We start from the raw sequence: 23,011 nt of genomic DNA on the forward strand, positions 1-23,011 counted from the left end.
AGAGGGACACGTAAAGACCCTGAGAGACTTCAACAGAGAAACAGACACGAGAGAATGGAAGTCATCCTTCAGACACCCTTCCCAGCAACACACAGGCAGGCCATGGAGCCCTGCTCACAGACGGGACAGGAAGAGGACAGGACCCCTGGTCACTAACGACACTAATGAACTCAAGGACACTGGAGCCCCCGCACTGCCCTGGCCCTCACACCAGCAACCCCGAAGGCTCACCCATTTCCTCCAGCTCTGAGGTCATGGACTTGGAACGCAGGGAGATGGCCGGGGGCGGGAGTCGCTTAGCCTGCTGAGGGGCTGCAAGGGGTAGGTGTGGGAGGGGTGGGCTCATCAGGACCGAGGGACGGTGAGAAGCCACCACCCCCCACCCCGTGACCCCCTGTCCCGTGGTGCTCCTGGCGCCCCAGGACAGCCCTACCAGCATGCTGAGCCCTTCCTGCCTCAGTTTCTCCCGAGGAGGGCCATGAGTGAGCAGCATTGGGGAAGGGCAGGCCTTGGGCAGTGGGGACCAGCCAATTGGGCCTCCTGAGGGTCTTAGTCTGCTGGCAGTGGGGTGCCCAGGTCTGACCACGGGGAGTCCAGGAGCACCTTTCTTATGGACAGCCTCATCCATGTCCGGGTGCCTGGTGACCATCACCACCTTCACCATGAGCGTGTTGCCGCCCTGACGGATCATGTTCACCACCTGGCGGTGGCCGACCTTCACCACATTCTGCCCATTCACCTGTGGCATGGGCATGGGGTTCAGTTTCAGGGTCCCCAGCCAGGCCGCCTCTGCTGGGCTCCACCCTGACCCTCTCCACCACTGTGGTCTCCCCTGATCCTCATACCACCCGTCCCCTGGGAGTCCCCTCCAGCACCCTGGCCTGGGGGTGGGAGGAGGCACCCCATGAGCACTGGGGGATAGCTCTGCCCTTCAGGAGAGCTACTCAATGGAATCACTGAAGGATGGATGCAGAGGATGTCTGGGGCAGTCAATGCCCAGGGAGAACTGGAGCTAGGGGGTTGCCAGCTCCTGGTGGGGAACAGAGAAGCCTGGGCGAGGGGTTTGTCCCTGGGGGTGCAGGAAGGAGGTGCCAGCCAGGACTCACCTCGATAAGGAAGTCTCCCATTCGCAGTCCAGCCCGCCATGCCACGCCCCCCTCGTCCACAGACTCCAGGTACTGCAGTGCCGGGAAGGCCGGAGTGGGGGTGAACTCCTCGATGGGGGTCTGCGCTGCAGACAGGGAGGAGCCGGCGGGGTCGGAGGGGAGGGGGTGGAGAGGCCGAGCAGGGTATGGGGCTCAGACCCAAGTCACAGAGGCCTCCCCATAGCTGAGGGACCAGCACCCGGGAGTGGGGTGGTGGGTGGGTTGGGGTCCCGGCCCTGCTTGCTGGGTTTGAGAGCCTCCTCCCAACCCTCCCCAGCCGGCACTCACCCTTGGCCCCCCGGAGCACGAACCCAAACCCTTCGCTGTCTTTCTTCTGCAGCAAGACTGTTTTCTCCTTAATGATGTAATCGCTGGCAGGAGGGCAGGAGGGAAGGGGTGAGAAGCCACCATGAGACCCAGTGCTGGCACCCTGGCCAGCACCGCAGTGCCCCAGCCCCTGTTGGAACCCAGGGCCAATGAGTGTTCCTCCCGGGCAGGCTATCTTTCCCACCCAGCCTGCGCCTTCTCCCAGCAGCCCCGCCAGGCCTCCCCCTCAGCCTGGGGTGCTGGCTCTCCCACTCACTCCTTCCTCATTCATCCCTGCAGTGCTGCTCATCCACCCAGCCATTCAGCAGGCCGGGCACCTGGAGGGTGAGGAGAGGCCTCCCCGTTACCACACAGCCTGGCTGTGTCTCTGAGAGCCACTTCCTGTCTGTGACCTTGAGCCCACAGGTTAACCTTTTGTGTCTCCATTTCCTCACTCTACTGGGGGGCACAGTTACACATGATGAGGTCTGGGGGCACTCTGGAGGGGAGGCTTTCGTGTAGTGTATTTATACAGCACTCAGCGGGATCCAGGCACTATCTTTAGATCAAGGTATTAAATCGAGGGGACACATGGGGACAGGTACAGGGGTGCACGCCTGTCATCCCAGCACTCTGAGAGGCCGAGGCAGGAGATCACAAGTTCGAGCCCAACCTGGGCAACTTAGTTTCTTAACAAGACCAAAAATAAAAAAGGCCTGGAGATGTAGCTGAGTGCAAAGACCTTGGGCTGAACACCCAATCCAGAAAAATAAACAAAACACACAAATATCACTTGATGGCCCCCACTTCTTTTTGGATAACAGCATCTTACTATGCAGTCCAGGCTGTCCTGGAACCCACAGTGTAGCACAGACTGGCCTCAAACTCACAGCAATCCTCCTGCCTCAGCCTCCTGGGTGACAGGATCACAGGTGTGTGCCACCAATCCTGGCTTGTAGGTGGCTATTTTTATGGCCAATAATCAAAGTCGAACATCCACATTCAAACCAACATTTGGTCACAGCGGCCACTTCTCCAAGGGCCAGGTGGCTGCACGTGGCTGCTGGCTGCTATGCAGGTCAGTTTGACCTTGAGTGTTTCCCACTGCTACAGGCCTTTCTAGGGGCCTTGAGATCAGAGAAACCGCAGGTGAATCTCTGCACACCGCCGGTGTGTTCTAGCACACAGCAGGCACTGAGGGGCCACCCACGAATTTATGCTGGCAGTTCCCATGAAAGCCATCAAGCCTCACCAACACATGGGTGATGCCCACATAGCCTGTAAAGGTCATATACTGAAGACATTACTCAGGCCTGATCCAACAGCAGCCCCCCAAACTCTGGCCCCATCAGGATAGACAGGAGTACCAAACACCACGGCTCCAGAACAGCCTCCGAAGCCCCGCCGCCTCTGGAACGCCCGACCTGCCTTGCCCTGTGCACCTTCCCACGGTGCCGGCAGCCAGGGTGCTACTCTCCCATGGCGAAGGGTATTGTAACAATGCGTGGACCCCCTCAGCACATCCCAGCGATACCCGTGCAGCTCGAACACACTCCAATAATAGCCACGCGTGCTCCCCAATTACCTACCCCCACAGATTCGGCAACGGCAGCCCTCCACGAATACTCCAGTATATTTCACCAACACCCCCACACATCCCAGTACACGCCAATAATAACTCCCCTCACTCTGCTCTCCACGTATTCCAACAACACACCCCCTGCGCACGTCCCAGCACACGCCAATCATACCCACTGTGCTCCCGCTGCACCTCAGCGCCGCCCCCCACAGGCACCTCTGTATTCTCCCGTGATCCCTGCGACCTGCATTGTAAAATCCATACCAGGCACCCCCCCCCCAGCTCTGCGCCTGCGCGTGCCCCGCCTCCTCACCATGCCTTCCTGTCTCTCCACAGCCACAGCAGGGACGTACTCCAGCCTACCTAGCCACCGCTCCTGCCCGGGTTCATCCTGGTCTCAGGAACACATCTGCGCCCTACCTGCCCTGTCTTCCTCCCCCTGAGTTTACAAGTAGCCCATGAGCCAGGCCTCGGTAGCTGGGGTGCGTCGGTGGTGGCCTGGGATAGCGGGATGTGCGCGGGCAGGGCGGGGGTGGGAAGACACAAAGGGGTTGAGAAGGCTCAACTGGCCCGTGGTTGGGGTCAGTGGAGGTGGTTCCAAGGTCACAGCGACTGCCCGTGTGACATCCTCACCCCAGCCTGGGTCTTGACCACAAACCCTGACAGCCTCCTCCAATCCCTCATGTCTTTGCGGCCCCTAGGTCCTCGCCACCTGCCCAGGGTCCCCAGCAGTGCCCTTCTTCCTGTCTTCCTGCAGCACCCCGATTTCTTTCACTCCTGCTTCGCACATCTGTACCTGCTCATCATCCCCCCACATTAGGCCCTCGAAAGCTACTCCATCCCACCATGGAATAGTAATTGTGCCTAGGGGTGAGGGGAGGGCCAGAACCCTTCATGGGCCCAGGTGGGGTTCGAGGGGCCGAGTGCTTCCCTAGTATGGGCAAGGCCTTGGGGCCCATCCCCAACACTGAAGAAAATTAAAGATCATTTTAGAGATAAATCTGTAAAAGTTTAGATATAAGCAGGGGCATGGTGGCACATGCCTGTCATCCCAGCACCAGGGAGGCTGAGGCAGGAGGATTGACTCGAGATTGAGACCAGCCTGGGCTACAAAGTGAGCTCAAGGCCAGCCTGAACTGCGTAATGAGACTCAATCTCAAGAAGACAAAAAAAGGAAAAAAACCCACTTTAGAGATAAACTACCACCTCCATTTCCTAATACAAGTGAGGAAACAGAGGCACAGGAAGTTTAAGGAACTTGCTGTAGGTCACACAGTAATAATCTTCAACAACAAAACCGGGTGTAACTGCTGTAATACCACCCTCTGCTCCACAGTGCCTGAGGACCTTGAACACATCACCTCTACCAGGAGTACCCCTGACCTCCAGCACAGGAACTTCATCCCGTTACCTGGGTCACACACTGCTAACAGCCCCGGAGCTGCTGCCCAGCCCCAGGCGCCATCCCAGCACTTCACACCTGGGCGGTTTGCCTGATATTCCCATTTTACCAATGAGCAAACTGAGACACAGAGAGCTTGCTCAGGATTGCACCAGCCAGATGCTGTCAGAGCCACCATCTGAATTTCCCATTGGCCACATACCCCAACAGTGTCCTAACACCCCAGTTCACCATTCCCCACTCTGCTGCCCCCTCGACTTCCATCCCCACATCCTTCTCCCTCCTCTGGCTCCCATGCCAGCCTCACCCAGAGCCCAGCTGACCATCCCCTCAATTGGCAGCCCCTCTCCTTTCCCAGTGCTACATCGCAGTTCCGCATTGCCTAGGTCCCCCTCCCGTGGGCCTAGGTGCTGTTACACCTGGGGACTGTCCCTCCCTGCGTCCTTCCTGACACACCCACATCCTCATGCTCTCCTCTCTGGCTGTGTGACCTCCTCATCCCTCCCAGCACCTCCTTGCTTCCTCACTTTCGGGGAGTGCCCCCCTCATGTCCCCTGAAACCCCCAGCCGCACACACCCTTGTCATGCACCCAAGGTGCTTCCTACTTTTGCGTCCTGGTCTCCATCCCACACCGCTGCCTGCCGCCCAGACCAGCAGCTGCATTCATTTACATTCCCGCGTCCTCTCCTTTCCTCCCCTCTCCTGGTGCTCTCTGTACGCGGCCCAAGTCCCCACCCCCAGTCCTCTCCACATTCCCAGCACCCCACTCCTCCCACCCCAGTTCTCTGCTAGACACCCCGAGCCCCCCAGCTCCCGTACCCCCATTCTCCATGCCTGTTCTCCTGCCTCCTTCCACCTCCCCAGATCCCTGCAGCCCCGCCCCGCCCCCACACTGGCTCCCCACCCCTCACAGCACCCCACTCATGCTCCGAGGCACCGACTACCTGCCCGTCAGGAGCTGGCACAGGGCTCTGCCCCAGGCCATCCCGCGGCGTCCCTGGGAGGCCTCTGGAGCCCGGTGGCCCGCTCTTGCTCACCGGATCCCCCACGCGGAGACTGCGGCGAGCACGTTCCCCGCCCCCACCCGGAGAGCCCTCTCACACTCTCAGATCCCACAGCTCAGAGCCTGCTGCTGGGCATGGCGCCCCCTCCCGCGCGCCCCTCTGCGTGGCCTGGCCCGAGCCCCCTCCACAGGGAAGCCAGCCCCTCCCCGTGGGTAGAGGCGCGCAGCCGCCGAGGCTCGGTGCACAAGCCCAGCGGCAGCCCGGCACACGTGCCCCACACGGGCAGAGGGCAAGACTGCCGGCTGGAGGGTCCCCCACATGCACAACCCCCCAAGGGCAGGGAGCAGGGCGCAGGGACCCAAGCACAGGAGGGAGGGGGAGGGGCTGGTGGGGGAGGGACAGGCCAGGCACGAGAGGAGGCTGGGCACTGGGAAACGCAGCCGCAGTCCCTGGGACAGATCCACTCCATCACACACACACGCGCGCACACACACACACATGCGCGCACGCGCGCAAACACACACACACACACACACACACACACACACACACACGGTCCCCAGACAGCCTCGCTATCGCTCCAAGTCACACAGAGACAGACACTGTCACACAGGGATACACAGATGGACGCGGCCGAGGGGCAGGCTCGGAGCCCATCGTCTCCCACCTCCCTGCTCCGTGCCTTACACACACACACACGCGCGCGCGCGCACACACGCACAAACACACGCACACACGGGGCTGCGGGAAGGCATACACGCACCTCAACACAGCCACACGGACACGCGCACAGTCGCACAGTGACACGCAGCGGAAAAAGAGGAGGGGAGAGGAGGCGGGGGCGGGATGCGTGTGTGATGGGGGACGATTGTGAATGGGAGAGAGGGGTATGAATGGGGGGACTCGCCAACTCCAAAAAGGCGGGCAGGCGGGGACAGGGGTATCAGAGGGACCCAGGCCTGGAGGAAGCCACAGCGGTGGCGCCCCAAGGGAGAGCTCGGGGAAGTGGGGGTGCGGAGGGTGGCGCAAAGGGCATGTGAGTTGCAGCCCTGCAGTGGCCTGGTGTGGAGGGCCTAGCCAGGCTGGGGTCTCCGGAAAAGAGACCTGGTGGGGGGGGGCGGCAGGGGTGCAGGACAGACTCCCAGGGCCGAGGAGTGTGTATGGGGACTCGGGTACGGGGGCCCGGAGAGGAGGCTGGAGAGGCGCAGAGATGCGAAGAGGGGCCTGGGAGGCTTTAGTGCGGGGTAAGGAAGCGCGGAGGGCCGGGGGGCCGCGGCGCGGGCCTGGGCGGGGGCGGCGCTGGGTTACCTGTAGATGTACCAGACGCTGCGCCGCCGGGGCCCCAGGGCCGGCCAGCTGGAGGAGAGCGCGGGGGGCGGCTGCGGCAGGGAGCCCCCGCCGGGGCCAGCCCCGAGTCCCCCGCCGCCGCCGCCGACCGCAGACAAAGCCATCGTTGCCGCGGCCCCGGCCCCGGCCCGGGTCCCGGTGCCGGCCGCCCCCGCCGCCGCCGCCGCCGCGGCGTCCCCGTCCCCGCTCGGCCGAACCCCCGTGTCCGGGCCCCCAGGCCCCGCCTCATGCTGACCCGCGCCGGGAGGGGGAGGGGGCGCGCACCCCCCCGCGGCAGGGAGGGCAGAGCCGGGGGGCTCACATGCCGGGGGGCGCGGGGGCGCGGGGCGCGGGGTCGCGGAGCGCGAGGACCGCGAACGGCGCCGGCTTCAGCACCGCGGACAGCTCCGCGCGGCGCGGCGGGTGCGAGGCTTTAACCCCTTGGCGTCCTGCGCCCGCGGCGGCGGCGGCGGCGGGCGGGCGGAGGGGCCGGGGGGAGGGGAGGGGGGCCGGGAGGGGAGCGCGGGGCCCCCACGGCGGGCGGAGGGGCGAGGTGCGGGGGGAGGGAGGCACTTCCGGTCTACCCCCCCGTCCCCTCCCCCTCCGGAGCCCTCCCGCGCAGGTGCAGAGTGAGGGAGCGCGCGGGGAGAGGGACGCACAGCACCGTCGAGACGCCCGAGACCGCGTGCAGCAGGGACGTGCGTGCGGACCGAGCCCCACTTCTGAGGCAGGGACGCGCGAGGAGGCGGAGGCCCCCGGAGGGGACACAGCCCACCACCACAGACCGACACACAGTCGGGAAGGGCCTCCAAAAGGAAGGCCAAAACCTTTCCCAGCCGGCCGGCCCCTGCTGGAGGACACGCGCACCATGCTTACGGGAGAGCGTGGACCCTCAGCCCGCGCGGGGAGAGTGGGTGGCGTCGCCAGGAAGGAGGTGCACGCAGGAAGAAGGCCCAGCTCTAGAAGGGCAGCCTTGGGGTGCAGGGCACCCTGGCGAGGCCGCTACAGACAGGGTCGGGGAGCACAGGGAAGGCAGGAGGAGGAGGAAGAGGGTAGACAGCCACACACAGCAGCACAGGAGGCCAAGGAGGGGAGGAGGGTGTGAGGCCCGCAGGGTCGCCATCAACAGGTGGAGCCAGGAACCCCCAGACCCAGGCGAGGAGAGACCCAGAGAGACCACACAGACAAGAAGCAGAGACCAGCTGGGGCGGGGAGGGGAGAGCTCGGGGTGAGAGGACCTAGATACTCACGCAGTGCCCAGAGCCGGAGACGTGCCAGGTGAACACACACTAAAATGGTCAAGCGCCTCAGACCCTTGGGGCGCAGGGTGGGACCCGGGCTCCACCCTCTCCGCGTGTTGTCATCTCTCCCCTCCCTCAGTCCCCCACCCATCCCCACTGGCCAGGACACAGACACATAGGTTTGGACACATTTAATGGAAGGATGCTACGAACAAGGGGACCCTTCCCTGGATTGGGAGAAGGCAGCGGAGGATGGTGTCATCTTTTAGACACCCAATTATGGCCCTCCTTACCCCCCACAGCCCTGCCCTCTGGGAGCCCAAGCTCTCAGGCCTCCCCTCCTCTACCCTCCCCTCCCCCAACATTCCAGGTCCTAGACTCTAGACAGCCAGAGCCAGGGCCGGAAGGATGCAAAGGCATGCACACTCTGACATGCGCAGACGGACAGATGCGGAAAGACAGCCGCCTGGCCACAGGTGTGAGCAGACACCCGAACACTTCGACGGGCAGCACAGGTGTGCACTGGCCATCCCCACAGGACGCAGACACAAACACGCCTACAGCGGGGGGACGAGCCTGGGGTCCAGGGGGTACCCAGCCGCACATGCATAAAGACACGTGTCATGCGCACCCACAGAGATGCACGTTCACGCAGGTGAGACCTCCACTCTGGCCATGCACACGCACACACTCCTACACCCCACAGGCAACCCCAGCCTTCCCATCTTGGCCATTCCCCTCCCCTCTCACCTCCCTGGGCCAATCCCATCCATCAAGCTTCAGAAGCAAGTCAGCCAGCAGCCAGGGAGGGAAAGGCGTCAGTGTGCCCTTCTGCCCTCCATCCCGCCCCTCTGCTTGCCCCACACACCAGTGGGAGACATCGGGGTGCACACACACTTCTGCTGCGTGGGACCACACAGAGACCAGGGTGGGAGTAGGCACATGAGACCAGGGCCTCCAGCTAGCCACACACACAGCACCCTCAAGAACCCCCACCCCGCCCTGAATCCCAGTTAGTATTGGCTTCCCCAGAGCTGGACAGCCTCGGTGGCTGCCAAGGATGGTTTGGGGTTGGGCTGTTGTTTGAAGCTAACTTTGCCTTCTTCCACCCTTCAAATCCCTTCACATTTTAGAAGACAAGAAAGGGGAAAAGGAGATGAGATAGAATGGGGATGTTTTACAGTGTGGGGTTTGGGTAGTGGGGCACCTCAGGGGGTAAGGACATTTACCTTGGGGCATCAAAGCTGTCGTAGGAGCCCACAGTATAATGTCGGAAGAGTCTCTTCGCCTTGTCGCTGCGGCTTTCTGCAGGGGAATGAGGGACAAACTTGGACCCTTCCTTTGGAAACCACAAGCCCAAGTCTTCCCATCCACTTTCACCCCTCAGCCCTGTAAAGAGGGAGGAAGAAAGGGCCACGAGGATTCTAGAGTGCGCTGAGGTTCCTCCTTACCTTGCTTTCCTTCCTGGGATCGGTTTGCCACCTCTTCCAGGCAGTCAGAGGGGAACCAGCCAACTCGACCTTTGACCTGGCCTTCCCAGAATCCTCCTTCCCCAATGCTGAGCACTGGCAGGGCAGGGACACAGAAATGTTTCCATGTTTCCCGGGGCTCTCCAGCCCCCTTGCCCTACCCAGCCTTCCAGAAATTCCCAGCACCCAGTCCAAGGGCATCCTTAAGCATAAGGGGGTGGTTAAGAACTAAGTCATAGCCTGCTCCAATTTGCCCTTTTTGGGGCCCAATGAGGACATCCAGATGGGTTGAAGAAAAGGACTATGTTCCAGGACATGGTCTGCCCAGGTCAGAAGCATGTCTGGCAGTTCCTGTGTCCCCTGGTCACCAGCCACAGCCCACCTGCATGACTCCCTTAAACTCTCCAGGCTCTATGTGGATGTCAGCGACTGTTGGGAACCCAGGCTCCCCTTCACCCTCCATCCCTACCCCTGCCATGTCCTAAAATCACCTTGCCACCTAATCTTGTCATTTGCTCCCAGGCCTCTCCCTCTTCCACCTCTCCATCTCCCCTGGCTTCCTTCCCTCTGCTTCAAACCTATACCTGGAGGCCACCTCCTCCCATTCCACCTCCAGCCACCTTCTGCTCCTTGCATACCCAGTGATCCAGCCCTCGATCTGGGCCAGAGCCCTGGGCCGGCCAGGCGCCTTGTGTTTTCTCTGTTTTATTGATGAGGAAACTGTGGGAGAGCTAACATCATTTGCTCAGGGTCAGCAGACGCTCAGGGTCAGCAGATGCACCACTGGAGAAGCCAGATGTGCCTGTAGGCCATCAAGCTCCACGGTTAATGCTTTAGTCACTAGAGTGTTCTAACTCCATCCAGGAGCTAGCAGCTACCTCTGCTAGCAACAGTGACGCACACACAAGTCTTCCACATCTCCAGCATTTTTAAGATGCTGTCACCACATATTCGATGTGATCAAAATATATGCTGAGTGTTCAAAAGTTTTATTACAGTAGAAGACACTGCGGGAATCCCCCTCGGAATCCTCCTCCTGGCCTGGAACACACCCATCCCGTCATCCGTGTTGCTTTCTGAAGCAGCTCGGGGCGCTCTCTTTCCTGAGTGTCTTTTTAAGGTGCAATCACAAACACAGGGGACGCTGCTGCCTGGCGCCGTCCAGCAGAGAGACCGGCTCATGAAAATGTCATGGTGTGTGCTTCCCACCTCATCACTGGATCTAGCTCTTTCCCAGAGTCAAAATGCCCATTAAAAGGTCAGCATTTTCAATCAGGACATAGAGGCAGCCTGAACGCCACTAAAGACACGAAAGAGGACTCCAAAACCACAGCACAACGGGCTAAGTGTGTTCAGAGGGAGGACGCATGTCCTGAGGGGGGTTTGGGCCCTTGTGTGTTTTTACTGTAATCCTTTTTAGTTAAACATTTCAATTTAGCTTTGGCCACACCTCAAATTTTCCTTCCTCCCTGAGTCCCAGGTAGGGAACAACTGGTTTCTCATCGAAGCATAGGTAACACACAAAAAAGTCCTACTCTGACCACAGTAGGAGTTGACTGGAGACCACCGGGTTCGTTCGCGCTACAGACTGCCTCCCTCAGGAATTATGAGGGACAGCCTAAGGTCATGGACTCAAGCGGGAGATGGGGGTGCCTGGAGCCTGGCTTCCTGGCCAGCTGAGCTATCTTGTAGCCACTTGTTGGTCTACTGAATAAATATTTAATGTCAATCGTGACTGAGATAGCGGGGTGGACACAGGTGAAAATGGCCAGGCAGTTCCTGCCCTCACACATCCTGCAGAACCAGAAGGCCTGCGGGATTAGAAGCCAAGGCCAGAGCTCACAGGAAAGAAATGGGGTCTCTGGAGAGAGGCCGGAGGGCAGCATAGAGGCTGGACAGTGAAGGCGTCCAGGTCCCTGAGGCTGCAACATGCAAGCCAAGACCTGCAGGATCGAGGGCTGAGGATGCAAGCAGAGAAGGAGAGCTGCTCGGGCAGAAGGGCAGTGAGTGACAAGGGCCAGTGCAGGGAAGGACAGGGGGTATCTGAGGAATGGTAAGAAGGATGAGGTCCCCAGAGCCCACGGAGAAGGGAGGAGAGGGCAGGAAGGGGCGATCCCAAGTGTAGGGCAGGAGGGAGCTCTGTGACACCAGGACTGGAGGCCACCTGCGGGCAGTCCCACCTCCTAGTTACTCTCTGGCAGGTCTGGAGGCAGGTAAGTCCCCCATCATCAAAGAGTGGGACATAAAAACCAAGGGCAGCCTGGGTACGGTGGTGCATACCTGCAACCCCAACACTCTGGGAGGCTGAGTCAGGAGGATGGCTCAGCAAGACCCTATCTCAAAATAAAAGATAAAGAAAAGGAACAGAGCTGTCCCTCTGTGCAAAGGCCCAGGGTCGCATCTCTAGCACCGCCCCTCTTCCATCAAAGAAAAAACCAAGAGGGTGGTGTGTGCCCTTCTGTAGGAAATTTTGTGCCTGGAGCTTAAAAAGACATAGTAGGAGATACAGTGGGGCCCGTGCCACCCAGCAGCCCTTGGACGCTGACCTCTGCTTCCCTTCCTTCTTTCCTTCCTTCCTTCCTTCTCTTCCTCTCCCCCACTGCACTTTCCAGGCTCGCTGGCTGCCAGGGAGCTGCGCTGCCCCGTGCATCCCATCTGCACACAATCCTTCATTCATTCTCTCTGCATCTGCGGTTCATTCATTCTTTCATTCATTCTGCAAACCTGCGGAGACCCAGTGCCTGCGACCTCCCTGCCTTCAGGAACTCACGTCAGGGGGAGACAGCCTACCAGAGAAGACCATCTGCTCCTGGAATGCCCACGGAGGCCTGCCAAGAGGCTGCCTCCTTGGAGGACCCTGCCTTCCTGCCTGCCTGCCTGCTTGGTACCCCTGGGGCAACCTAGCGCTGGGGCAGAAGGGTTCTTTGACCTGAATGAACCACAGCAAGCCACCCCAGCTCCACAATGCTTATTCAGAGTTCATACCAAAGTGCTGCGGCGTGGGCCTACTGGTGCCATTCTCCAGGTCACACAGGAAGGGGAAAGAGGCACTCTGGACAGTGGCCACTTCTGAAGGAGCCTTGGGCTGAGGGCTACGCCCTGCCACCTCACCAGGGCCCCCCAGAGGTGGCACTGTCTGTTTCTCAGTGACAACCCCCAGCTGAGGGAGACACATGTCCCAGGTGCTTGGGTTCATGTTCCAAGCAGGGAACAGGAAGGCCACGCAGGGGACCTTGGGCAGGTTGCTGCTTGGATGTCCTTGCCCTGAACAGTAGGGCTCGTGATATCCTCCTGCAAGAGCCAGCAGGAGTCTAAGGAGATCACGAGGGTCGAATGCTACGCGTGCCTAGCCAGCACCTGTCAGCACCCCAAGAACGCTGCTGCCCCCTCCTTGGCCTGACAGTGTCCCTTCAGCCACTGTCTGCTCCTCCAAGGTACAGGGGGCCTCAGGGTTCCCAGCGGCCCCCAGAGTGGTGTGGCACTCTCGTTCTTGGTGTCTGAGGCTCAGACTCCGGCTGCCCCCTCCCAAGGGTTGGGCTCCCCCAGCCCTCTGGGCACCCCTGCCCCTGCCCACCCTGCCCGGTCACCTTTGATCTTCTCGCCCTTGCTCAGGGAGATCTCCCCCTCGCCCTGGGCCTGGTAGGACTTCACAGCCATGAAGGAGCGTCCGGGAACTGCTGAGTAGAGCTTCCGTCGCCGTCCTCGGCTGCCCAGGGACCCCCCAGGGCCCCCAGAGCCCCCTGTGCCCCCGGTGGGTCCGTCCCGGGGCGTCCCGCTGGAGCTGTGAACACAGAGGGTGTGAGGGGGGTGCTCCTGGGCAGGGAAGGAGAACCCAGGGGAGAACAGGGCTCCTTGGGCAGGAGCAGGGTGGAGCATGGGACGGTGGGCGCTGAGTAGGTTTCCCGGCATCGTGGGTGAAGAGGGCATTTGGGGCTTCTTCTGTCTGCCCACTGCTGCCCCCAGCCCCGTCTCCAGCCTCCTCCCATCCTGCACACACCCTTGACTCAGTTTCCTGGAAACGAGCTGGACTGTGTCATCCCCTGTTCCCAAGCCTCCCCACTTCACCTGGGTCAGGTCCAAGCCTCTGCCTGCTACCCGAGTTCTCCTGTTTCCTCAGGACAGGCCTGGCCAGCCCTGTCCTGCCCTCCTCTAGCCAGGCTGGTCCCCCTGCCCCAGGCTGGTCCTCTGCCCCAGGCTGGTCCCCCTGCCCCAGGCTTGCCCTCCCCTCTGCCCTGTGACCTCTCTGTCCCTCACATCCCAGGCCTGGATGGCCCTCCCACAGCCAGTCCTCATGCTGGCCATCCTCTGGCCTTGCCCTGCCATTCTAGCATCTTCAAGGACTAGAGCCCACACTTCAGGGGGATCCCCAGCCCCTAGACCCCTGCCATGAATGTGACACATTTGAAGGGCAGGTGGGCAGCCGGCCTGGCTCCAGGACAGTTAAGTCCGAGGGCATCGCAAGGCTCAGCAGGGCCTGTGCAGCCAGGGCTGCAGCCTCCTACCTGGGCCGTCCTCGGGGCTGCCTCTTGGCTTCCTCTGGGTGTCTCCCTCGGGATGGGGAGCGGGCCCGGGCACCCCGGGGGCTGCTGGCACTTCGGAGGGTCCCGCTGCTGAGCTTGGTTGTGGGGGCTGAGGGCTGTGACTGGCCCTGGGGCCCCGAGGTAGGGCCAGGGGCCGCCGAGGACGATGTCCCCGGGGCGGAAAATACCATCCAGTCAGGCAGCGCCATGCTGGTGTCACTGTTGGCCCTGAGCAGTGCAGGGGGCACCGTCAGCCCGGCTCCTGGGGGTCCCCGTCGCCGGGCTGCATACTTTGGGGATTCCTGGAAGGGCACTGGGAGGCCACAGTGGTGGATTGGGGAGATACAAGGTGGGGACATAGAGGCAGGTGGGGCCATTAGGGCAGAAGAGGCATGGGAGAGAGAGATTGAGATGAGAGAAAGGAGGGGTTCTAGAATCAATCCCCTGCAACTCAAGTTCAGATCCCTCCAATCCCACCAAGAACTCCATGGTTGAACCCAAGTTGCCCGGCTCCCCCTTCCTTACCCACGTCCTGTTCCCGATGGTTTCGGATAAGCTCCCCCAGCTCGAAGTTCCCAGCAATCACTGCCACCTGGAGAAAGGGGTGCAGGGATGGGGTGGGTGACATGAGAGGGTGGAAACATCCTGAGGGCCCCCAAGCCAGCAACTCACCCTTCCCTGTCCCAGACCGCAGCCTCCCTCCCGGCATCCCTTGCTGCAACCCCTCCCGGTCCCTACAGCCCTTCACAGCCCCTGAACCCAGACCTGGAAGGGTGTCTGTCCACTGTTATTCTTCACGTCTTTGTTGGCCCCTCGGTAGAGGAGGATCCTAGCGCAGGTCTCCTGGGGATAGCAGCCAATAGCACAGGACAAAACGAAAAACAACAAAAGATCACTGGGAGGGGACACTGGCTTCCCCGGACCTCACTGAGAACTCCAGGAATGATCCAAGCTGAACCAGCAGGGCCTGGGGTTAGATGAAAGTAGGTGACTAAAGTGAGTGTCACCTGACACTCCTTGAACGTGGCCACCAGGACCCTGAGGAGAGGAAGGACAGTTAGCCCATGTGGCTGGAGTTATGAGCTGCTCATAGGCTGATCTAGGGGGTGCTCCGGGGCTGTGCTCAGCCCCACCGGTGCTGAGCAGCCTCCTGGCTTCCACCACTAGATGCCACTAGCAGTCCCTTTCTCGGTCCTGACAACCAAAATGATCTCCAGACATTGCTAAAAGTCCCCTGGGGGGCGGAAGCAGGGGAAAACCTTGCTCTCCGCATCTGACACAGGACTCCCGCGCTCAGCTCTGGAGAGGCAGAGGCGCTCAGAGCTGCCCGGCAGTCCCAGGAGGAGATGGAGATGATTGTCTCTATTTTACAGTCGGGGAACTGAGGCTCCCAAAGGAGCCCTAGGTCATAGGGCGGCGGGACTGTCAGCATGCAGATTCCAGCCCAGGTCTGCCTGACTCTGAGGTCTTTGATCTCAATCACGCACTCTGCCAGACCCAGAAGGAAGGAAGGGGACACATCCCAGGAGGACAGAGGAGCCAGGATGAGGCGGCAGGGACAGGCCATCTACCTACATCCATGGCAGTTCCTCAGCGACGTCACTCGGGGCCTCTGCTTAGGCTCCCTGGGCTAACCCTGCGCCCTTCACACGCTCCTGGTGGCCTCGACTCAGCTGGCTACCGCACCTCTGCCTTGCCCGGTTTTCTCTCCTCCTACCACCTTTGCTGGCTCCCGGGGCTCCTGGCACAGAGCCCTCGGCCTGCCACTGCCCTGCCTGGACACCTCCGCGCCCAGATTTCCACACGGCTCGCTTCCTTACTTCACTCAGCTTCCTGCTCAAATGCAACCTCTCTGAGAGGCTGTCCCAACTAAAAGATCAGGCTGTCCTGATCCTTCTTATTTTATCTGATGTGACCCTCTGGTAGGTGCCAGGCATTCCTTTAAGTCCATATCAACTCATCTTCACACCACCACCTCGGAAATCCCACTTGGCACAGCCCTTGCATCTGCCGGCTCTCTCCCCTCCCCTCTCACATGGTGAGTTACAGAGGGGCAGGATTTTGTCCTTGGCACCTGCCCTCCGGACCAGCGCCTGGCCCACTGGGATGGCTGGATTAACAGTCAGTGGGCACATCGGCCTGGCCAGACTCCGTCTGCCTGGCCCCCAGCTGGCTCCCTCTGAGGCTAAACCACAAGCAGCTCCACTGGCCACTTCTGTGCATGTCCTCTGAGCAGCCTGGCACAGACTCCGCCTCCTGGAGAGGGCAGCATCATGCCTGGGACCACACAGACAGAGAGCCAGCAGTTAAGACATGAGCCTGGCCTTTGGTTAGTCAGGGCTCTGGGTGTGCTGTGAGTCGGTGTGTAAGCACCGGTGCCAGCCACGCTGCTAAGCTGCCACGTGCAAGGGTGCATGCTGCCCAGAGAAGCTGTTTCTCACTGCAGTGATTCGTGTATCCTCCTGGGGCACATGCACTGTCTCCGACTCATTACCCTGCATCCCCGGCACACAGTAGGCGGTCAAGTCAAGCGTGTGGAAAGGGTGAGGATGGAGGTGATGGAGCTGTCAGTCAAAGTTCACTTGTTCAAACCCATGCATCCATTCATCCATGCATTCTTTCATTCATGGAGTAGCTGAACCTGGAGCAGACACCCATTGGACACCCGGAGCCAGACATCCACACAGTCCTGGTGGGAATCAACACAGCAGGCCCATCCCTCACTCCTTTGCTCATTCATTCATTCCACAAAGACTCAGCCAGGCCTACTGCAGACAATTAATTCTTGAGACTCCGTCCTGCTCTTCAGGCACTCACAGCCCAGCCCTGCCCTTCCCAGCTCTGGTCACACAGGGCTCCTCAGGGGCCAGCACAATGGTTAGCAAGTAATGCCCAGCCCAGCCCAGCCTGGAGCCTGGGTAGGGGAAAGAAACAGGAAGTGAGCTCTAATGTTTCCAACCTATTAGACGCCATGCCAAGCGCCTCCTTCCCAGCGGCTGGAATGAACTACCGACCCGTTTCACAGATGAGACCGGGGGGTGGGGGTGGGGGGGTGGGGAGGCCGAGGGGAGAGATGCCCCATTCATCTGGCAGGCTAAGCACACCGTGCCTGCTGGGTAATTCTCCGGGTGGCGAGTTATCCTGCCCGGATGTCTCCTGCCTGACACTGGCAATGGTCGTCATAATCGCAATCCTCATTCTCGTGGTTTTCCTTTAGGGAGAGACCACTCTACACCACCATCACAAATGTGTTCCACTGGGTGAAGGATGTGGTATTGTTTCCAGGAGCAGAACAGGGAAAGGGGGCTCAGCAAAGGCCCCTTCACCTGCCTGCCTGCATGTGGCCAAGAGGCCTGTGTCAGAGAGCAGGGGAGACAGCCAGCAGGGAAGGGACATGCCCATACTGCTTGGATTTGAAAAACACCGAGTCCTCCCTCGGCGGCGCTGAGCACACTGCTCCCGCCACACGGCAGCGCGTGGCTGTCTGCCAAGTTTCTGGCACTGCAAGTTCTCAGGAGGCAGAAGGGGCTGAGGCTGTTTTGGATGACTTCCTGGAGGAGGGGGCTGATGGCCCAGCAGCGTCACACCAGGCCCCGTCCCTTGCCCCTAAGTGCCCGCAGCAGCCCTGCAAGGGCAGGGAGCAGGAAGACGCTGGTGGGTGGCCCAGGGGCACCTGAGAGGGCACTGCTGGAGATCACTGGGCACTTGGGTGGCAAAGTGTCCTAGCCCTCACCAATGGCTGTCTCGGCTTGCTACGTGAGACCTCCTGTCTTCGCATTCCAGCCGCCTCTCGAGGAATGTGCCAGGACGGGGACTGTCTACCCAGCACTGAACTGGCACATGGGTAACACAGCCTCTTCCCTTCGGGACCCTGCTCCAGCCTTTCCTCTGTTCCTGCCAAGGCACCACGCAGACTCCATGCACACTGCTGGCTAATTGGAGACACGTGGCAAATAGGGGCTGCCGAACCCGATACTTCTTACAACAGTCCTTATCCCCACCCCTGTCTTTCGTGCAGGCCATACCCCGTGTCTGGAGCGGTGCCCTCCCCTCTCCAGCCAACTTCTCTCATCTTAACAAGGGTGGCGTCCTCCAGTACACCAGCTCTACCCAAGCCCCACCCCAGATATGAGTCCAGAGGGGACCTGGATTCCCTTGGTGTTGCCTTGAGCTCTCTGGATAGTAAGAGCTGTAAGAGCAAGGATGTCATCTGTTCCTTGCTGGACCATGAACCCAACACTTTGTCACCACAGCCAGCTCTGGGTCTGACACATCGAAGGAGATCAGTATGTATTTATTAGATGGATGGACAGATGATGGACAGATGGATGGATGATGGATGGATGGTGGGTGTGGGTAGGTGAGTAGGTAAAGGGTTGACAAATAGAGAGTTGGGTAGATAGCCAGGTAGGCTGATAAGTGGATGAATGAATGGATGGACAGATAGATAGGTGGATGGATAGATGGGTGACAGATAGATGAATGTATAAGTGAATGGGTGTGTGGATAGATAGATAAGTAGATGGACAAGTAGATGGATGGATGAATGGATGGATGGGAGAGTGGATGTGTGGGTGGGTGAGTAGATGGATGGATGATGGATGGATAGATGAGTAAATGGAGGGAAGATTGATAGGTGGACCCATGGATGCACAGATGGACAACAGGTGGGTGGGTGGATGGATGATGAATGGATAGATGGGAAGATGGGCAGGTGGATGGATGTATTTGGTGGGTGAGTGGATGGATGAATGAATGATGGATAGATGGATGGCTGACTGGACAAGTAGGGTGGGTAGGTAGATGAATGACAGATGGATAATTGGGTAGATGGATAGGTGGATGGAAGGATAGGTGGATAGGCGAGTGGATGGATGGATGACAGATGGATGAATGGATGGGTGGTGGATGGATGGATGATGGATGGATAGATGGGTAGATGAAAAGGTAGATGAATGGATGGATGGGTGTGAGTGGATGTATATAGGTAGGTAAATGGATGGATGGATGGATAGATGGAAGGATGGGAGAATGGATACATGCGTGGGTGAGTAGATGGATGGATGATGGATAGTTGGGTGGATGAACAAGTGTGTGGATGGATGACGGATGGATGAATGGATGCGTTGATGGGCAAGTGGACAGATGGATGGATGACAGATGGACAGTTGGTTAGAAGGACAGGTAGATGGATGGATGGATGGATAGGTGAGTGGATGAAGAATGGAAACCGTGAAGGAGCAGAGGTCGCAGTGGCTGGGAGGCTGGGCTTGAGAAGACCTGAGCTTGGCCCTGGGAGGTCTGCAGGCAGGTGGGCAGACATGAGGGGCGAGCAAGTGCTGCTGGGGCAGACCTTGTTGTAGAGAGCACAGATGTGCAGGGCTGTGTTCCCGGAGGCATTCTGGGCTCCAGGCTCAGCTCCGTAGAAAAGCAGGTGTTCCAGGTGCTGGGAGTGGCCCCGCTGACAGGCCTGGGGGGAAGGGGAGCAGAAGCCAGGTCAGACTTGGTCTGCCTCCTTCCAGGACCTTCTCTCCCACCAGGCCAGGAATCCCTGCAGCCACTTCTCCTTCCTGCCCCTTTCCTAGTCAGGGAGCAAGGCTGTCAGCTTCAGGAGTCTGAATGCTCCTCCTAAGCCTGGGCATCCTGTCCGGTCCTTCAAAGGGGCCAAAACCATACTGTCCGGGCTCCCAGCCCACTTTCTCTTCTGTGGGGACCGTGCTATTGTCACCCCTACCTTCTGTACTGTGGGGACCCCAGCACCTGGATCCAGCCTCCGCCACCACCCTGATGCTTCAGCACCCAGGCACCTGGGTCCCAGCCCGGCCCAGTGCAGCGCACCTGGTGGATTTCCTGCCAGCCATTCTCGTCCGAGATGCCCAGCTGGGCCCTGTTGTACAGAAGCAGCTCGCAGCATCGGGGATCGCCCCCCACCATAGCCGTGTGGAACAGAGGGGTCAGCCCACGGCGGTCCTTGTAGTTGGGGGAGCCCCCGAGGTCCAGGAGTGCCTAAGGAGGGAGAGAGATGACCAAAGACAGTCACACAAGAACTGGCTTGTTCTGAAGGTGGGGCGCAGAGTCCTGGGTGACCCACACCAGCCAGTGCCTGACACACCTCTGCCATGATGCTCTTCTGTGATCCTGAGCCTGGCCCTTTCCTGCTCTGGGCCACTCCCACCCGTCCCTGTGAACGAGGGGACAGGGGAGATGCCACCACAGGACCCAGACATCCTGCCCAACCTTCCCTCATGGGGGAGCACAGATGGGCCACTGGAGGATCACAGTGACCACAGTGTCTCCATATCCAGTCCACAAAGTGCCTGCTGGAGGACAGAGGCGAAAATGGGTTCCAAACAGAAGAGATGGCCAAGCAGGAGGTGTTACTGGGACTGGAACCTCAAGGATGGGGCACAGAGGGCAACCTGGGACAGAGCTTTGGGGGAAGGCAGGCATTGCATCGGCCTCCCTGGGGCTGGGGATCAGGGGCTGGGGGTGACCCCGCTTAATGGAAAGCTCAGGGCACAGAAGGCAGCAGCCCTGAATATTAACATGAGACAGTACTGACGGCAGCCCATACGAGGACAGCCTTCAGCAACACTGTCCGACCGGGTGCTCAGTGGCGAGGGGGCCACTCGCCAATCGCGTGGACCAACATGGCAGCCACACAGGGCTGCTGGGCCCCAGGAGCTGTAATTTTAATTTATTTTCACTTTAATTAATTGAAATTTAAATAGTCTCGTGTGGCCAGGAGCTGGTGGATTGGACAGTAGAGATCTGTGTGTGTGTATGTGTGTGCACATGTGCGTGTATACAAGACGGAGCGTGGGGGAGAGTGTGCATGGGATGCATGGACAAGGTTCATTAGATGAGCAAGGTGGCACCTGCTGCAATCCTGGGGGGGTGGGCAGAGGCAGGAGGATCCAGCCTGGACAACTTAGGGAGACCTTGTCTCAAAACAAAAAGAGCTGGGGATGTAACTTAGTGGGAAGACCCTGGGTTCCACCTAGGTACTGGGGGGAGGGCACTCCTGCAATTTGTGGGGATGTGGGCTGCCTCTTGAGTAAAGGGCATTTGGGTATGGTATGTGACCAAGGAGCTGTGTTTGCTGTGAGAGAAGAGGTGGGGAGCTGTGGTCAGAAAGGGGTGATTTCTGGGTGTGCCGGGCCACAGCCAGAAGCTCATTGTCTCAGGGACAGAAAGAGGAGACAGAGCAGGTGGGTGCTGAGCTGCTCAGAGGGGAGGCACTCGGGGCCCTTGGGGGAGAGGTGGGTGCTAAGGGGCTGTCCCTGGGCTGAGATGGGTGTGGCCCTGGGGGCCAGAGGAGGGTCAGTGACAATGGGGACTGTATATGTCAGTCTGTAGAAAGGGGTTTAGTATGCGGGACAAAAAGAGGAGCATGTTCTACCCTCAGAACTAGGGACTGAACTCAGGGGCTTCGCACTGAGCTATACCTCCAGCCCTTTCTAGTCTTTATTTTGAGATAGGATCTCGAAAGGCACTAAGACCATACTCAAATTTATAACCCTGCTGCCCCAGCCTCCTGAGTGATGAGGTTATAGGCATATAGTACCACACTGAGCTAAGAAAGGCATTGTTTTTTTTAACGAAAGTCAAAGCAGTGCAGTTTGAGTAGGAACATACAGGAAAGCAGGAGGGACCCAGTGGAGTGAGAAGTCAGGGTTACCGTGAGCGCCAGGCAGTGTCGGGCGCAGGCGGCCTTGTGTAGTGCTGTCATGCCGTCTCGGGCCCGGAAGTCAATGTGGGCCCCGCCCAGGCACAGGGTTCGAATCACCTCTACGGAGCCTTCGGTCTGGGCCGCCAGGGTCAAAGGGGTCTCTGAAGGACAGGAAAGGCTTGTCACACACAGGCCTGTGACTTTCCCGGTCCTTCCCACCTCCAGGGCCACAAACGGTGACCCTGTGGCCTCTTCTCGGAAGGAATTGGCAAAAACTGATCTGGGTACAAATCAGGCCTCACTACCTCCTGAATCCGAGTCATGGTAGTTGGGGTCCAGCCCCTTGTCCAGCAGCCGTGCCACCTTGTCAGACGTTCCAAGCTGCACATACTCCAGAAATTTCTTCAAGCCCGTCTGAGCCCAGAGACAGAGACAGAGAATGAGAGAGAGAGAGACAGACAGACAGACAGACAGACAGAGAATGTCAGGGCCCGGAGGGGGGATAAGCAGAGGGAGCTGGAACAGTGCTGCTCAGTGGAAACACACAGCCAGCCACAGACAGTGTGGGGAAAGTTTCTAGGAGCCACCTCCAAAAAAAAAGGATGAGAGGGAGAGGAGCCGTCCAGAGAGCGACATTCATTTTGATGAATGTTCTCGATGAATAGATCCATGAGATAACTGCTCCGACAGGTGAGCCACATGAAAATTATTAATAAGACACTTTACTGCCTTTGCACTAAATCCTGGCAACCCCCCAGTGTGTGTCACACTCCCAGCAGGGCCCACGTGGCCACTGGCTCCCAAGGCAGACAGTTTAGGTAGAATGGACCAAAGCCATCGTGGAGAGGAGCAAACCAAATGTGTGGTGTACGGGACGGGGTATGGAGAGAGGGGATGGGGTTATCTTCTTCCTGGCTGTCAGGAATCCTCTCCCTGTGGCCCCTGCACCCTACCCCCAGCTTCCTTGCAGCTCCTAGCTGACCAGGGAGACACTGCGGGTGCTCTGGCCTGGAGGAAAAGGTCTCAGGAGAACCAGTATGCCTGGAGAGAGTATGACCCTGGGTGTTGGCAGAGGCTTGGGCTGGACACTGGGGGCTGTGGGGTGTCTGTGAAACAGTCCCTAGGCAGAGCCCTGGGTGCCAAGGTTCCAGTCTCAGGAGGGGCAGGAAAGAGGTCCTGAGCAATATAGGGGGTCTCAGGTGAAGAAAGGGGGAGTCCAAGGAGCCAGGTAGGCCTGGGTTGAAGAGAAAGGGCCACGGAAGGAAGCTGGGACGGGTTAGAGGGATAAAGGGGTGCCCAGCCGTGGGGCAGAATCCCAAGCTTCGAGAAACTGGCAGGGCCACAGA

At 59.5% G+C, this 23,011-nt stretch overlaps 1 protein-coding gene across 9 annotated transcripts in view; it reads right to left on the minus strand.

Annotated features, from left to right (window-relative positions):
* Shank1 (SH3 and multiple ankyrin repeat domains 1) overlaps window positions 1–23,011 on the minus strand; it is a 44,068-nt gene that overhangs the window by 17,271 nt on the left and 3,786 nt on the right. For 5 of the 9 annotated variants that reach the window (XR_010048688.1, XM_063253194.1, XM_063253192.1 and 2 more), the window contains exons 5-20: window positions 21,971–22,079; window positions 21,675–21,826; window positions 19,832–19,999; window positions 19,347–19,463; window positions 14,759–14,836; window positions 14,519–14,585; window positions 13,976–14,306; window positions 13,061–13,254; window positions 9,456–9,569; window positions 9,234–9,309; window positions 8,755–8,781; window positions 8,014–8,052; window positions 1,434–1,516; window positions 1,107–1,231; window positions 604–739; window positions 232–312 (exon numbers count right to left, since the gene is read on the minus strand). Coding sequence is in view for 8 of the 9 variants with exons in the window: in XM_063253194.1 (XP_063109264.1) it covers window positions 232–312; window positions 604–739; window positions 1,107–1,231; window positions 1,434–1,516; window positions 8,014–8,052; window positions 8,755–8,781; window positions 9,234–9,309; window positions 9,456–9,569; window positions 13,061–13,254; window positions 13,976–14,306; window positions 14,519–14,585; window positions 14,759–14,836; window positions 19,347–19,463; window positions 19,832–19,999; window positions 21,675–21,826; window positions 21,971–22,079 (1,897 nt within the window). In the remaining variant the exon portion in view is untranslated. The remainder of the gene's footprint in view (window positions 1–231; window positions 313–603; window positions 740–1,106; window positions 1,232–1,433; window positions 1,517–8,013; window positions 8,053–8,754; window positions 8,782–9,233; window positions 9,310–9,455; window positions 9,570–13,060; window positions 13,255–13,975; window positions 14,307–14,518; window positions 14,586–14,758; window positions 14,837–19,346; window positions 19,464–19,831; window positions 20,000–21,674; window positions 21,827–21,970; window positions 22,080–23,011) is intronic. The other 4 variants (XM_063253198.1, XM_063253196.1, XM_063253195.1 and 1 more) reach the window with 3 other exon arrangements.

Source organism: Cavia porcellus, unplaced genomic scaffold, assembly GCF_034190915.1.
Source record: "Cavia porcellus strain 051 isolate PalLab524CR breed Dunkin Hartley unplaced genomic scaffold, mCavPor4.1 scaffold_7, whole genome shotgun sequence".
NCBI lineage: Eukaryota > Metazoa > Chordata > Mammalia > Rodentia > Caviidae > Cavia > Cavia porcellus.